Source organism: Anas platyrhynchos, chromosome 5 (assembly GCF_047663525.1).
Source record: "Anas platyrhynchos isolate ZD024472 breed Pekin duck chromosome 5, IASCAAS_PekinDuck_T2T, whole genome shotgun sequence".
In the NCBI taxonomy this organism is placed as follows: Eukaryota; Metazoa; Chordata; class Aves; order Anseriformes; family Anatidae; genus Anas; species Anas platyrhynchos.
The window spans coordinates 54,943,673-54,960,786 of NC_092591.1; the positions used below are offsets into that span (position 1 = coordinate 54,943,673).

General features: G+C 44.9%; 1 protein-coding gene across 1 annotated transcript in view; it reads left to right on the top strand.

Moving 5' to 3' along the window:
* Positions 1 to 254: 254 nt before the first annotated feature.
* The window catches only part of SLC6A5 (solute carrier family 6 member 5), a 39,465-nt gene continuing 22,605 nt past the window's right edge, over positions 255 to 17,114 (top strand). Inside the window, exons 1-10 of the mRNA XM_072039145.1 lie at positions 255 to 534; positions 4,848 to 5,375; positions 5,978 to 6,116; positions 6,740 to 6,871; positions 6,964 to 7,137; positions 7,791 to 7,932; positions 8,379 to 8,511; positions 11,756 to 11,890; positions 14,047 to 14,150; positions 16,636 to 16,760. Of these exons, the coding sequence (XP_071895246.1) occupies positions 4,869 to 5,375; positions 5,978 to 6,116; positions 6,740 to 6,871; positions 6,964 to 7,137; positions 7,791 to 7,932; positions 8,379 to 8,511; positions 11,756 to 11,890; positions 14,047 to 14,150; positions 16,636 to 16,760 (1,591 nt within the window). The 5' untranslated portion in view covers positions 255 to 534; positions 4,848 to 4,868. The remainder of the gene's footprint in view (positions 535 to 4,847; positions 5,376 to 5,977; positions 6,117 to 6,739; positions 6,872 to 6,963; positions 7,138 to 7,790; positions 7,933 to 8,378; positions 8,512 to 11,755; positions 11,891 to 14,046; positions 14,151 to 16,635; positions 16,761 to 17,114) is intronic.

Genomic DNA, 17,114 nt, shown 5'->3' on the forward strand with positions numbered 1-17,114 from the left:
GGGTACATCGTGGGAATATATTTCGAGCTGTAAATAGCTTCTGCTTATCATTTTGTTCATTAAATATATGTACTGTTGGCTTTTAAAATATTTTTTCCTAATTTTATTACTTTAAGCCCTTTTCTATCAGCAAGTGGAGGTTCAAAGCTGTGTATGTTATGCCCTACACTGAGATTATGCCCCGCAGTTAGGGAAAATAGACTAATGAAGAAACATGTATGTATGGGTTAAATAGCTGTTAGGAGCATAAATGCTTGGCCAGTGGTGCAGAAATTTCCTCCAGATGCTTCTCTTTTCCCCCCCACCTGATCCCCTTTTCTTTTCCTTTCCATTATGTACAGTGGTCTCCACTGAAAGAGTTAAATCTGGCAGCATACAGATTTCTTTTTGGTGAGGATGCCCGACTTCAACAATTTATTGAAAATCCAGTGAGTTATCCGGGTTGGAGCAGATGGAGACGAGAACATCAGATAGTACAGTATAGCTAATAAACATCAGGATGAGCCCGAGGCATTCACGGGAGAAAAATAACAGGTAATTATCACTTTATAGATTTCGACCATCTCTTCATTATTTGGACATAATTAACTGAGAGAGGCAAAATACTGCAGCCTGGTACGGGGAATAGTTGGCTTAAGAAAGGGTCTTTGGAAACACGGTGTTGAGCTGAATTAAGGCTATAAAATCATGCATGTGGGGTTAGAACGAGAAGGGAAAGAGAAGCAGGTGAAGGTGAATATCGCTGAGCAGGAGCTGGCTTCTGGGGACGGGTTTTGCTCTGTCTTTGCCTCCTCGTTGGGGTGACTGCGATGCTGTGGTGGGCTGCGCCTTGCGCACTGCTCGAGTTAAATGGTGACAGCGGGTACAGCCACAGCTATGCGCCAACAAAAAAAACCCAAACCCTAAATCTTAAGGCACAGCACTGATGGGGGAAGGGGGGGAGGGACACACAATACCTTTCTGCAGGGCGGGCAGCGGGATGGGGCTGGGGTCCGTGTTGTGGAGCAAGGAAAAACCCGCAGGGGGTGCGGGGGGCGACCGGGGGCGGCCCCTTCGGCAGCCGCCGTTTGTGCGCATCCTTCCAGCCCCCTCACCTTGAATAACAGGGCCGGGCGGTGCCCATCCGCCTTGGGAGGCTGACATTCAGCTGAAATTCAGGCACCCTTTCCTCCCCTTGCCCCCCGGGCTCCTCTTTTCGTTGCAGAGAGGAGAGGGGGGTGCGCTGTGGGGCTGCCGAAGGGGGTCCCGCCTCCCCCCTCCCCTTCGTTTGCTTATCTGCAAAGGGGGGGAAGGAGGAGGGGTGGCGGGCATGGGAAAAAAAAATCAATTGCTATTTTTCATCTTTGACAAAGTAATTAAAACGAAGGCGCTCGTTCCTCCGCTCCGCAGGTCGCAGCAGGGAAGCGGGGGAGGTGGTCCCCCGTTTTGGACAGGCTGGGGGGTGTCCCCTTGGTCCCCGTGGGCTCAGGGCTGTGAGGGGCCTCGGGAAACCCAGGCGGAGCTCGGAGAAGCCGCTTTAATGAACTTTCTGGTCGGCAAGGGGGGCGTCGGACCCCTGCTTCTGGGACTTGGCGATGGTTCCCCCCCTCCCAGCCGTGGCTGGGGACCGGCTGACGGAGACCGCGTCCCCTCCTGGGTGGGGGCGAAACGGTGTCAGGGCCTTTGGGTGCTGCCGGGGAGGCAGGAACAGGGCTTGGGGCACAACGTGGCTTGGGATCGACCGTGGGGAACGAGGGGGGTCGGTTCGCTGCAGCACCAAGAGAGCCCCGCGCTCCTGGGGGAGCTGCGGGGACTTCCCGACCTGCCTGGTTCTTGGGGCGCTGCCATGGCGCTTTAATTCACCCCGTGCCTTCTTTAGAGGCGTTATTTTAACCTGAAGGGCACCATAACGGGGCTCCCACCCTGCCCAGGCTGTGGGCAGCCGGCTCTGCGGCTCTCTGCAACAGCTCAGAACCGCTGCCAAGCGCTGCTTGCCTTCCCCCTGAGCTCTGCTCCTGGGGGGCTCTGTGCTGCATGCAGGGAGGGGAGGAAACGGAGGAGAAATCTGCTTGGAGAGAGGAGCAGAGCGCAGGCTGTATAAAAGGATTTGTGCGCAAAACACCTGTATTTTGGTACAATTATGTGCGTGGAAAAACAGGTGTTGATGCTTAAGTGTATTTTCAGCAGCTGCAGCGGCAGAGGTTAAGGCGAGCTGTGGCGTAAAAACGCTCGGGAGCTCTGCTGCCAGGTGAAAGCATTTATTTTTCCCACCTGGGAAACGCGCTGATCTTTGCTGCAGGGGAAAAAAAAAAAAAAAAAGAAACGATTTTTTACAATTTTCTGCTTCGTTCACCCCCCTCCCATCTGCTGTCGCGGTGCTCTGGGTGGCACTGCTCGGGGGGGGACTTGGTGTCCCCGCGGGCAGCCCCGGGGGCGCGCCGAGCCCCGCAGTAGCCGAGGACGTGCAAAGATGCGTGGGGTGCCGGGGAGCGTAGCCCCCTCCTTCCTCCCCCTAGTAGGTGCACACTGCTTACGCTAAGACGTAAAATAGCCCCGGGAGAAGCTGACGCTAGCAGAGTGTGTGCGGGGGAACAGCAGCTTTTCCTCTGACGCGAAAACAACCGGGAAGGTTGCTTAGGGAGCATCCCGATTTGCCAACGCACTTTTTTTTTTTTTTTTTTTTAATTTCTTCAGGGTGAAAATAAAACTGACTCGTGAGCAACAAATCTCCGAGAAAGCCCCTCAGGTGGCAAATAGCGTGGGAGGTGGTGATGGGTGGATGACTTCGTTGGAAAAACGATTCCAGCGCAACTTCGGGTTTGTAGCGCTGAGAATCTCCCCCCAGTTCTCAAACAAAAAAAAATGCTTTGATGGGTGAGGGCAGCACACATACGACCTGACTGCAGTTGCTGTCGTTTTCGCTCCCTCTTAACTCTTTAAGTGGCTTTGGTGAAAGAGGAGATGGCTTTATGGCGGGTGTCCCCTTGACTGACTTGGGGCTGAGGGCTTCCCCCCAGGAGGCACGGTGAAAAGAGACGGTGTGGTGTTGTACGGTGGTGTAGGGAGACCAGGGGACACACAATTAACTTGTTTGTGCACTATATACACAGTGAACATCTCTCTCTGGAAATAGCTATACGGAGAGATATATATTTATACACTTGATATATATATATATATATATATATATATATATATATATATATAATGTGGATTTTTTCATATATATAAGCTGTTTTAACTTTCGATCCCATGTGAACTGCAGGAATGCAGAATAATGGGATGGACCACACGGGAGGGGGGAGAGGGGCAGAACTGGCCGGTTTTTCCCCCCCTTTGCTCTTCTTTTGGACGCAGTAGTACGTGTTTCTCGTGCTGCCCCTAATAACCAGCAAGAAAGTTGTGTGCTCCTGCAGGATCTGGTTTAGTAATCATCCCCCCATGAGTCACACGGGACACGCAATCCCACTGCCGCATGAGTGACAGCTAGCCGGCGCTCAGGCTTCTGGTTGTCCCTTTAAAATCTGAATCCAAGGGTAATGATTTATCAAACTCTTATTATCACGAAAATGTCAAACGAAGGGCACCTTGCTATGCACTGACGCAAACCCAGGCTTTCCCAAGGAAGTATAGAAGCTTTGCTCTGGACTGAGCAAAATCCAGTCTGTCAATTGCCTCTACTGCTCTTTTTACCTCGACCGACTCGATTTTAAGGCATGGTAAGCGCTTCATTTCTTTCCTTCGACACTTAGAAGGGCTCGAGGGGAGGCTTCGCCGGTGAGTTCTGTGCTGGCTGCCCTGCGCCCGCCTCGTTTACCTGCCGCTGTCTTCCTCTCCTTGCAAGGCAGAGGGGCGGCTGTCACCCCACCCGGGGACAGGGGCACTGCTCCGTGCCCCCACGGGCTGGGGGAGCAGCCGGAGGTGCCGCAGGTGCAGCCAGGACTTGCGGCAGGCACGGCGGAGGCAGTACTGGGAAGCCTTGGTGCATGGGGGTCCGGAGGCAGGGTGCATCGGGAAAGAAAATTTTTAAGGGATGGGAAAGGGAGGCATTGCCCGCGGGGTCCTTAAGGTTAAATAATAATAATATATTGTGAAATTTAATTTTAAATTGTTGGAAAACGGTGGTGTCGTCAATAATCTATTTAGCGTACAGGAGAATGGTTCAAAACACGTTTTCGACTCACACACCTCTAAAAACGAAGAAAAATCAGAAGGGAAGCCAGCTGCTGACGGCCGTGATCCCGAGGTGGTGGTGCGGTTGTTTCCCCATTTCCCCGGCTTGCTGTCGGGTTTTGAGAGGTGGCAGCCGGCTCAGAAACGCTCCCCAGCACTATTTCGCTGTTTTGTTTTTTTTTTTTTTTAACATCCCTGGCTGCCTACAGGGCAGCTTGTCTATTGCCTGTATGAAGGAAAAAAAAAAAAAGGTAGGGGGGAGAAAAGCCGATGTGCATTGTTGAATGACAGAAAGGAAATGGGGCGTAAAATTAAAGAATCTTTCTACACTGGTGATAGGGAAGGGAGCATCCTACGCTCGTGATGTGCAATCTAACGAGGTCTGGCGGCGCAGTGCTGTAGGAACATTTATCTAAAACTCCAGTTGCGGGTTTGCAGCCGCTGTTTGTTTGTTTGCTTGTTTTTTTCGTTCCTCGCTGCTTTCTCCGCCAGAATATTAACGCTGAACGAGAGGGCAAGCAGCGGAACCGGGCACCCCGAAATTCACCCAGGTTTTAATCCCGATTTTCTAGCAGACGCGTTTTGCGCACGAGGGAAGCAATCGGTAAAAAAAAAAAAAAAAAAAAAAAAAAATCCTGCCGTCCAAACGTTTTTTTTTTTTAATCCGTTCGGTAAAATATGTGATATTGTTTTAGGATTACGCCAGTCAAAGGGAGATGAACAAGCAGCTCGCCAACAGCCCCGACGCGGTTGCTCCTGGACCAAACGAAGGTGCGGGAGCTGGAAGAGGGAGCCCCGAGGAGGAGCCGCAAAATGCCCCGCCGCAAGCCCCCGCCGCGATGGCCAGGCTGCCCCGCTCGCTCTCCAACGACCCCAAAACGTTTCCCTCCGAAGAAGCCAAGCCAAACGATTTCGACAGGACCAAGGTCGGCATCTGCAAACTCAGCAGCACCCCGGTGCAAGCCAACTCCACGGTGCGGAGAGAATCCGGGGAGAGCTTCCCCTACAAGCACGCCGCTGGGGCCGGGGCCGCCGGGCAGGCTGCGATTCCCCCCTGCAAAATTCCCGCATTGCAAAGCACGGACGGGGACGCTACCCTGAACCTTGGGAAGGGCTCTCTGGAGCAAAACAACGCCAAAGGCGCCTGGGTGACCTTGAGCCAGAGCACCGTGGTACTGGGCACGGATGGCAACACTTCTGTCCTTCCCGGCAGAGTGGAGGGGGTAAGAGCCTCCTCCCCGGGGTTCTCGGCCCCCGGTAATAAGGGATTAAGGGATGCTCGGCCCTCAGCGCCCGCTCGGGGAGCAGTTGGGAGCAGGTCGGGGATGGGGCAGGAGCTGGGAAGAGAGGGGACCCTCCCGGTGCTGAGCCGAGAGCCAGCCGAGGCTCTGGTCCTGCGGAGAGGAGTGGGCGTACGGTCCTGCCTGTGTTTGTCCCGACAGAAATCGGGGGCAAAAAGCCCTCCGCTGCAGCAGCAGAGCCTGTCCCCAGGGCATCGCCCCCGGCCGGGCGCGGCGCATTGCAGGGGCTGCCCCCCGGGAAGGCAGCGGCGAGCCGAGCCCTGCGCCCTTCGCCCCCGGAGGAGCCAGCTGGGGGGCGGGCAGCGGGGCTGTCAGAGCCCCCCCATCCCAGGGCTGCAGCAGACGTTTTCCTTCCCTCGGGAGCAGCCGGAGGAGGGGGGCACGACAGAAAAGCCTAATTTCTCGGGCAGATGCGGCTGCAGGGGAGGGTGCCCCTGGTGCGGCTCCGCGATGCTCGTTTGCAAGCGTAGCTCTTGTCCGATCTTTTTCTTTTTTTCTTTTTTTCCTCCTTTCCCCCCGTTTAGGAAGACGATGTAGGGGATGAAAATAAAGCCCGAGGGAACTGGTCTAGCAAGCTGGATTTCATCCTCTCCATGGTGGGTTATGCAGTGGGGCTGGGCAATGTCTGGAGGTTCCCGTACCTGGCCTTTAAGAATGGGGGAGGTATGATGGCTTTTTCCTGTCTCTCTACCTGCAGTTCCGTACGTGGCTGAGCTGCCCCCCCCCCCTCTGCGGTGGGGATAAGCACGAGGGGAGCGGAGGTCGGGGACGCCGAGCCGGGCACCCCCGGGACCCGCACTGCACCGTCACACCTGGCGAAAATCCTCGCTGGGGGCTTTTTGTTGCTTTGCTTGGCTTTGGTTTGGGGGAAAGCTGGTGTTCAGTAGTCAAAGTAGACGAGTTGTGACAAGATTTTGTTATAAGGTGGCGCTTGTCCTAAAAAAACACCTGCAATGAGTGCTAGCTGGGGAGGCCACCGTGGGGGGCTTCGGACCTTAGAGAGGTTGTGCGGGCTCTTCCCGAGCTGTTGGAGGTGAGAACTCACCATTTGGAACACCTCAATATTGGGAAAAAAAATAATAAAAAAATAAAATAAATAAAAGGTAAGCTTGCCGTTAAACATACAAAATAAAAGCATGTGTGGGGGCTTCTCTAATACAACACTGCTGCCTCAAGTGGATGCTGGAAATGCAAAACCCTGCTCTCCCATTTCTGCTGGGGCTGGGGATGGCAGGGATGGCTGCCCGGGCTGGGGCTGAGCAGGCTGTCATTTCTCCCCCCAAAAGGTGCGTTCCTCATCCCCTATTTGATGATGCTGGCGCTTGCTGGGATCCCCATTTTCTTCTTGGAGGTCTCCCTGGGGCAGTTCGCCAGCCAGGGCCCCGTGTCGGTGTGGAAAGCCATCCCTGCCTTGCAAGGTGAGCCCCCCCTGCCACCCGCACCCCTTGTGGCTTCCTGTGCGGGCAGTGGTGATGGTGGCCCCCTCTGGGCTCCCTCTGCTCTTTCCTAGGCTGCGGCATTGCGATGCTCATCATCTCCGTCCTGATAGCCATCTACTACAACATCATCTTGTGCTACACACTCTTCTACCTGTTTGCCTCCTTTGTGCCCGTGCTGCCTTGGGCTTCTTGTAATAACCCCTGGAACACACCAGATTGTAAAGATAAGAACAAACTTTTACTAGGTGAGTTGGGATACACTTTTGGGTCTTCCCAGCTCTTTCCCTGCTGCCAGCGGGGGCTGCGGTGCCCAGCCCAGGGCAGGGAGTGCTACCCAGGTGGCTTGGAGCAATTCATTTGCTACCTTTTTTTTTTTTTAAATGTTTTCACCATCAAGGGTAGATGTAAGTTCAGAACTGTAATGTCAAAAAAAAAAAAAAAAACCAACAAAAAAAAACCAAACAAACCACAAAGAAATCTTTGCAGCTGAAAGGTGCCTGTGCTGCGCAGGGTGTTTGGTGTGGGGTAAAATCCTGTCCAGTCTCATCTCCTGTTTCCAGTGACACACATCCCTGGTTTGGAGCTGAGCTTATGCGCATCCCTGTAGTTGTATTGACGTGGTGTAGAAAGGAAGACTAGATAGTGACCCCCTATTGCAAGCCCTTGCCTGTAACTGCTTTTGGTCCAGACTCTTTACTACCTTGAGCATTTGGGTGTAAAGGGAAAAACCGTGAGGCATTTTAAGACCTAGTACTCTGAGCCTTATAGCATTGCTACAGAAACCTAATGCAAAACTGAAACTCAAGTGATGTGTACAATAGAATGCTTTTTATTGTTGTTTTGCACCCAGTCTGTAAATCCAGACAAGTTATTTTCCTTTTTTTTTTTTCTCTCCCAGATTCATGCATTATTGGTGACCAACCAAAAATCCAAATCAAGAACTCTACTTTCTGTATGAGTGCCTATCCAAACTTGACTATGGTTAACTTCACCAGTGAAGGAAACAAAACATTTGTCAGCGGAAGTGAAGAATACTTCAAGTAAGATCTTTCCTTTGAAATATTACGTTACTTTCTCTAAAATCTCTAGTAAAAATCTCTAGTAATACAGATAATCAACCAGTAATACAAGAAGTAACTATTTAGAAGACCAGAAATAAAATATTTAAGAATGATAAATGATACACTTTATGCATATTAACAATGAAAGATAATTTTTAAACACTGCATTATTTTTGTTCTTTTCCTCTGGTGCTTAGCACAGCTGGGGTGTTGGCCCGTGCATGGCATTTTTATCTCCTACTGCAATGCAGATAAATAAAATAATACATGGTGACATTCACTCGAACCTTCTGGAGAAGCCACTGAGAACGCTAAAGCAGAACTACGTACCGTGGGAATTAGCACTGAATTACTGCCTGCAGTTGCTGTCATTATTTTTTTTCCTTTTTAATTTTAGTTTAATTTCTTTTTATTTTAATTTTTAGGTACTTTGTATTGAAGATTTCAGCTGGGATAGAATATCCTGGTGAGATTAGATGGCCCTTGGCACTGTCTCTTTTCCTAGCCTGGGTGATTGTATATGCCTCCCTTGCTAAAGGAATCAAGTCATCAGGAAAAGTAAGAAAAATATTTGCAATCATACGCTTAGAGGAAAGCAGTATCCTGCTTTGAGGGAATCACGCTCTTGTTTAAGGCAATGAACTACTGAAATTTGTTTTCAACGAATGGCTACATATTAATGAAATGCCTTTTTTTCCTGTTCCTGTTTTCCTATCTAGCTAAAACATTAAAAAGATAATTTTGGAAATCAGGTTTAGCATTTGATCCCTAATACTTGGAAACTTGAAAATGAGCCCTTCAGCTGTGCTTAGCAGTTGGATGGCAGAAACAGTGCCCTAGTGTGTGTGGCATTCATCGGAAATCCCGCAGTCACCTCAGGTGTCACTGTAATCTGGGAAATTATGATGTACACTAAGATGTTAAGCAACGTATTTTAAAATCAGAACTGAACTTAAATCATTCTGTGGTGTTTGAGCTGTGACAGTATGTATCCTGTTTTCCCAACTACTTCATGCCTCTTCCTAAAACTTGCAGTAATCCAGCTCCCTTTTTCTGTTTCTGACATCTCCCATCTCCCTCCTATACTTCCGTGTCATGTTCTCCTCTGCCTCTCTGATGTTCAGCTTTCTGCCCTGCGTCCTAACCAGCAGCCATACAAAGAGGGAATATGTGCTCTCATGGACATGCAAGTGCAGGCATCTTAATTGTCTAGGCAGCTGTCTGCGCAGGGAAATGCAACCCTTTTTTTTTTTTTTTCAGCAGCAGCACTGCTTTGGGTGTTTTTCATGGCACTTGTAGCAATGCAATATCTGAGACTTCAATGCCATTGTAATTAGCTTGTAGGTCAAAAAGTTAGATGATACCACAGGATAAATGCAGTTCATTTAATAATTGTAGGCTGAAAAAATGCCTCCCCCCAAAAACAAATAAACAACACACACACACACACAAAAAAAAAAACAACAAACAACAACACACACACTCAAAAAAACAACACCCAAAAACAAAAAAAAAACCATCCCACAAATGAAACAAAGCAAAATGCCAAGACTGGGATGGAATAACTATATATTTTCTGTGTTAAAGGTAATGCATGTGCAGAGGCAGCTATGAATTTTCTACAGTTTGTCACCGGGTAGCTAACTTCAAGCCACCCCTTTGCATCTAGAAGCTGACAACATCTGTTATGAGCTAGCTTGGAAATGAGCAGAAAATCCAGAGACTTGAGTACAAGGGGAAAGTTGAGTGTTTTTTGTTTTTTATTACATGTAGTGTGACAGGAAAAACTGTTTCATGAAAGGCCAGAGCCAGGAAACAGAAGATGTAGAGGAGAATAACTTGGGTTTGGATGTGGCAGGAGATATTAGGTAAGACAGGCGTAGCGGCCAAAAGAAATACTGGCTCCTTGGTGCCAGGGATAAGAAACTGCTATTGATGGTTAGGTGATTGTAGTGAGGGGGCAAGTGGAAATCATTCCGGTAACTGTCAATACGTGGCCCTGTGGTTCTTGCTGCCTCTAACAAACATAATAATGCAAAGTGAGATCTGTCAGTCTGCAAACAGTTGTGTCTGGCTCCTCAGGCAGCTCTCAGGAAGGTGCCCGCAGTGGTCAATTTCAGCCATATGGGTCTGTCTATTTAATATGCTGGGGATCAGATGAAGAAAGTCAACTGGTCTTGGAGGACTCAATATTCTTGTTAGTACAGTACCATGTGGGGACAACTAACCTGCTGAAGAAGTTGTGTAGGTCCTATCTAAATGACAAAATAGCATCTAGGTTCACCATAAAAACTAGTTGAGCAGGCACAAATCCCTGAACGATGTGTATCAGGATAGCTCAATTATGTTCCAGTTAATTTAAGAATCCTAAAGTACACTTGTTTTAAAATGAAGAGTGGAAATGATGCTCTGCTGGACTAGCTAGATAAGTCTGTGTAAAACCTTTCTTGGGGCTGAAGTAGTGTGAATGCTCCATACAGTCAAGCCTTCTAGATTAGAGTTTTTCTATTGTTTGAGCCATTTGTTTTTTTTACTGAAGTTGGATAGACATGCTAATGTTGCTAAGTTTGATTGCCTAATAGGGGAAAAGCTCTTCTCTTGAAATGAGTATCTTCATTTTTTTCTCAGTGTAGACTTGAGTGATTATAGTAATTTTATTGAACCTTAACAGCTGGCTTCCGCTTGCCATTATTGATTTAAACCTAGTTCCTTTCTTGATGAACAATGATTACGTATTAATTGTGTAATGCTGTTTGAATATTACATCATTTAAATACCAGTCATTGCAGAAATGATACGCTTAAGTACAATAAATAATAAAATCCTATCTACGAAGAAAGAAGTAGCTTCTGAAATACAAATGAAGACAAGAATGTGTTACGTGTTGTTTCATTGATGTATATGCACTTTGCTTTAAACTCTGAAGGTATTTCTCAGGAATATTGCTTAGACAGAAATGGATTGAATCTCTTCTGACAATTGAATGGAATTTCATTCACTGCACAAAATGCAGCTTCTTGAAACAGCAAGGGGGAAGTTGGGAGAGCAGTTCCAAAAGTCACCTCAGCTCAGAGGATTCTGGCCCCTGTAAGGCTGCGAGGTTGAAGTGCAAAAGGTTTTAAAATGCTTTTGAAGAGTGTGCAGCCTAGCTCATTGCAACTTGGCATTTTATTTGACTACAGAGAGAGCTCTGCTCTGTACTAGATAATTATGAAGACATTAAGCACACAACCTCTGTTGTGCATTTAACAGTCATTTGGTGTATCTTGATTGTTACGCTGACTTTTTTTTTTCATTGGGCCCATAAACATTGTCATGGTGATATGTAATTATTAGGAGGTACAAAGTAATACAAAATCTTTAGGTTGAGTTAAATACAGAGAAATACATCGGGAAAAGATCAGGGCTTTAGGTGCCATTTACTGGCATTGCTCATTTCATTTCCAGTGAGCTGTGTTAGTATTTATCTGGACAAGGATCAAACACAGTATTTCCATTCAGCTTGAACTTAATACTGCTCTCCAGTCTTTACTCACCTTGTTTTTTCCCCTCTCTCTCTAGAATCCCAGGTATTATTACCACTGTTGCTATTGATATCATTCCTGTCACTAGCAGCGAGAAGTTCTGCAAAAGATGTTGACTCTGTCAGATATTCTGGGAAATAAGCCTGTTGCCTTGCTAGTCTTATCCCCTGTTGTCTCTGATCCTGAGTAATTACCCTTTTAAGGCCTAAGTTGAAATGCTTCCACTCTCCCACTCCCCTTCTCATATAACCTTTCAATGACCTCTTTGGTCTCTGCAGGTGGTGTACTTCACAGCTACGTTCCCCTACGTAGTTCTCATCATCCTTCTTATAAGAGGTGTAACTCTACCTGGAGCTGGAGCTGGAATCTGGTACTTCATCACACCCAAGTGGGAGAAGCTAATTGATGCTATGGTGGGCTTATTATTGCAATTGTAACTCCTGATGGCATGAATAACTTACAGATTTCTCACTTAGTGTCTGTTGCAAGCGTTTGCTGTGTGCAGAGGCAGTGCATCTGTGCAGTCCTGTTCTTCACCTCTATGGAGTGCTGTTACAGTGGATGTTTGTCATTTGTCTGCACATACCTTTTATAATGTATGTTGTTACAGATATGGTATTTACTTCATATTTAATATTTCACCTGAATCTCTTAGACTAAGCGCATTTGGGAAATGGGGAATTAAAAAGGAAGTACAGATTTTCATGTGCTGGTGTCTGAGTGGATGCTGCTTTGATTTGAGCAAATGTGAGGTTTTTAATAGGTAACATAATAAGCCTGTCTGCGTTTGTCTAGAAAATTCTTTAGAGATGCTGAGAATATAATGCAGTTTTGAAGACTGACTGCGAGACACGAAACAAAATCAAATTATACAAGGTACTCTAGCACCTCTTCCCTCAACAGCTGTGATCATTGTACTACCTGTATTATAAGAAATAATGTTACTTTCTGTGTAGTACAGGACAGAGTTAAGGAATTTGGTACCCGGCTTTGCTCTTTAGAAAAGATTGACTTGTACGAATGCTTCACCTCTGCTTTCTCATTCATGATTTCCACTGAATTCTAAGAAGCTGCTTGTTGCCAATTAAACTGGTAAAACACGCTACAAAAATACACGTGGTTTGTATTGGTGTAGACATGAATCCACACATGGCTCACATACTTGCATGAAATGGTGCAGGAGCACTTGGCTTCCTAAATTTTATTCTCAATTGTCCTGAGGCTGGAGACTGAATTGAAGCCTGAGCTGAAACTTGGAATTCAGACTCTGTTCTGCAGAAAAAGCAACTTTTAGAAACATCTCAAGAAATCTGTCCTAAGAAATTCCTTCCTCTGTCAATAGCAGTGGGGAATTCTGCAACTCTTAATGTCCTTATCTCTTTAAACAGCAGGTATTTAGGTATTTTAGTCCTTTGGTGATAGAGTATTAAATCTTGAGCAAACAATATAGACTTTATGCATTAAGTACGAGCATTTTTGGATTCCCTGGGGTGCAAAAATGGATGTGAGAACTGTTGCCTTTTGCAAAATGGGGCTATCTGTACACACCAGGTGTATAACCCTAGGTAAGTGTTCAAGAATATTCAAGTGGATTTCTGCTTTTAAATTTCTCTGTGGTGTACCAGAAATTAATAGCTGTATATTACACGCAGACAGGTGAAATGTTGACTCCTTACTGGCTGGTGTCTTTTGAAGTAGCGTTCAAGTAGTACCTTCAAACTAGTTAGTGTGCACAGGAACACCTGAATTTTGTGCATATATGTCCAGCTCCATTTCTGCACAACACACTTTGGTGGAAAATCGGAACTTGTAAGAAAGCCTGTAAATAGAAATACCAGTGCTTGGAACATTTTGAAAATTTTTCATAAATAAGACCAGTTCCTTGGAAATTCTAGTCAGTTCAGAAATATTTTATCTAAATGCATCTAAGGCTTTAAAGAACCACGAATATCAAGCAGTATGGAACAAGCAGTACTTTCTATTTACATTATTTATTTGAAATGCTATATATTTTTAAAGAGAGACTTGGCTGAGCACGTGTTGTCTTCTGAAGGGAGGAAATAAGGCCCAGTCTGAACGGCCCTACCTTATACTATGCTATTTGACGTACATTTCACAACAGAAATTTACCCTAATTGGAATGTAATGTCACTGATAAGTAGTACATTCAACAGTGCTGAGGTTCTTGATTTTATCAAGAAGATAACGTAACTGTTGGATAAACCATCAGTGCCCAATGCAAGTTTTTCCTCTTGATTTGTATTTCCTTTGAACTTATTTAGACTGATATGTAACAAGTAACACATTGTGTTGAATGGCAAAGGTAATATCATTTTACTTTGAGTGAACAAGAAGAGTACTCCTAATCAAATGGACACTGTGTATTTCAGGGCAGGATTTCACTTGTAAACGCTATTTTATTTGCATCCATTTCTCTAAAATTATTTCACCGGTTAAGAGGATTAACTGTTTGCATGTTAATCCCCAACAGTGACGATTAGTGTTACCGGTCTTTCTAATTCTTCTTCCTGAAGCCAATGTTATTTCCTCTCCTCTCTTTCTTACTTAGGTTTGGAAGGATGCTGCCACTCAGATTTTCTTCTCCTTATCTGCAGCATGGGGAGGTCTAATCACTCTCTCTTCTTACAATAAATTCCATAATAATTGCTACAGGTATGTAAGAGTGAAATCCACAAGTCTTACTAAAAGTCTTGTCCAAAAATGCCAACATTTTCCAGCTTGCAGCAGTCAGGTTTGGTATGCTCACTTCTGTCTTTTTTTCTTCCTCTTATTCTTCTTTTAAATTATATATGTATATAATTTTTCTTTCCTCGGTCCTGATCTACTAGTCCCATGATGAGCCTTAGCCTTATTATAGTCCCTGTTGACTCTTTATGTTCAGAATTGGCAGTTTTAGCTTGAAAGCCAATTTGGGAAGCTGTCAGCAGCTGTGAGCAACATTATGAAACCACAACAGTTGGCAATGTCTGCTGAAGAACAACCAATACGTTGAATAAGCTGAAGTTGGCTGTTGTTGTACATGCATGAGTTCAACATGCGATTTCTGTATGCGATTCTCATATTTTTAATTGTTTTACACATGTGAATGTATTTCAGGTTGTAAAATTCAAAGTTAAGTTTATTTGAAATCAGTGAAATTTATTTTTGCAAGTAAAGTCATTTCACTAGTAGCATAGTACATTTTTTAAACAAGAAGTGTGCCAGATGAATATCTGCAGACAGGGAAAAAAAACAACAAAAGCAAGTGACATTAGCAGAATGTTTAACTGATATTTTGCTGTCTTTAGAGTAGGTCTTGTTTCTATTGAAGCAAACTTTCATTGATTCCTGTGCAAGGATGCATGTGCTGATTCAGGACAGCATGTGCTGCTGGCTAGGCAGGGACTGTCCAACGGCACGCTTAAAAACTTCCCTGAATCAAGGCTTAAGAGCAGCACAGGCTCCTTGGGTTTTGAACTCCAATATCCTATCAATATCCTATAAGTTCTAGGTATTGTATACGGAACATACACTTAGGTACCTTTAAAAACAAACAAACAAACAAAAAAAAGAAAAACAAACAAACAAAAAAAAGATGGTTTCAGATTTTAAAAAGTCCAAAAATACTTGCTACTAGTTTTCAAAACTAATTTTCAAAAATACTTGAATATACCTTAAAATATGGATAAGTAAAAGCATTGTTTATTGTTACTCTCAGCTAATTGTCCTTTATGTTGTACTTGTGAAAATGCTTGTCATGTGCTTTGATTTTTTTGGCGATGAATGGGTACATTCAGAATATCAGGGCAAAAAATGGGACAGGTGTTATGCTATCTTGCTGCCTGAATTGAACAACGTTTTGTGGCATCTGAAAATAGTAATGACAAATTTGAATGAAATATGTGGTAACAAAATGGAAAAATAATATTATGCTAAAAAATAATATTATGCTTTTAACGCCGAATTTGTGATTTACTTATGTTAGAGAGGATGGGGAGACTGAAGCAGAAATAATTAGAAAAGCTTAATTACTTCTAATGTGGTTAATTTTGCAACACGTCTTGAATACTGAAATGAAGCTTGACTATTTTGTCCCATTTCAATTTTTATATCCATTACATTTTAATATTGCAAATAGTATTCTAGTTTTCGGTTACATATCCAATTTAAACATCTTCAGATAATCTGCAGTTGTGGTGAATTTATATACATTCATTGCATAACATGCACCTAAAATATTTGCTTAAAACTTACGTGGGTTTTGGAAAAAGATTAACCCTTAATGATTCCAAACAAATATATTTTTTTCATATAAGCTTAAAGAATTAACCTAATCATTCCTGTTGAGGGATGCTCTGTTATAGCTTGCCAGCTCAGTGAGCTTCTTAACAGCTTTTCAGATTGTATTTCATTCTGTTCCTGACAAAGAAATAACAGTAGGAATAAGCATTTGTAGCCAAGTTTGAAAAGCATTTAAAGTAAGCGACTTTTGTTCCTCAGCCCTAGTAGTTCAAGGGGTGTTTTTTTTGTGGAAAAAAAAAAAAATCCTAGAACAAATGAAAAAATCATGGACACAGACAGTGATGGCTGGTTTCCTGTCGTGTCACGTGGACTTAACCATGATAGCATGGCATTCAGATACGGATTTCTTGAGATTCCCATCCCAACAACAATCACCGAGGGCTGTACCTCTACAGATGGGCAGGTGCTGTAGGGTACAGAAAGCTTTACCCTGAACGTTGTGTGTAGAAAAATACAGGACAAAAAATATTTTACCTGAGCAACGGTGGTTAGTCCATATGTAACGTAGTGAGCAGATGGCCACCTTAGGTATAGAGTAAAGCACTCTATTATGAACTGTGTTGTCATTGCTGCTGTCTTCAGAGATTCCAAGAGCAGAAACAATCAGTGTCTTCTTTAACCCGTGGCTTCCTTTATGGCATGTGAATGATGGAAACTTGAACATCTGATATCTGGTGGTGGTGTGAAGACTTCTGCTGTCTCCAACCAGCATCATGTTCACCTGATAAGTGTAAAATTTGCCTTTGTCAGTGTTCCCACAGAATGTGTGCATGCATGTGAGAGACGTTTGAAACATGTCCAACCCCCTTCTGTGTATTAAAAACAAGGTGACTGTCTTTTTGTGTTTTCTTTGCAGGGACACATTGATAGTCACATGTACCAACAGTGCCACAAGTATATTTGCAGGCTTTGTCATCTTCTCAGTTATTGGCTTCATGGCAAATGAGCTCAAAGTGAATATTGAAGCTGTTGCAGACCAAGGTAGGGTACACTGCCGTTTCATTTCGCATACCGGATTCTGAAGTGCAGGCACCTGGTGGCACCCTCTGCTCTATTATTAATGATGTTGATAGTAGAGGTGGGAATAGAGGCTTCAAAGTGCAGTGGCTTAGTAAACCACTTGTGTGCATCTTGATCCAGGAGAAGGTACAGTACTCACTGTTACTGGGAAGTCAAGATACTACCTGGGGCCTCCTTATCACTCATTTGATAAGAGAAAAAGCAAGATGAGATACATTTCAAATCTTTATGTAAATAAATGATTGGGGTGAGATGTCTTCTTCACATACTGTAAGCAACCACTGGGTTTCCCATTTGTCTCTGCTGCTGCCTTGT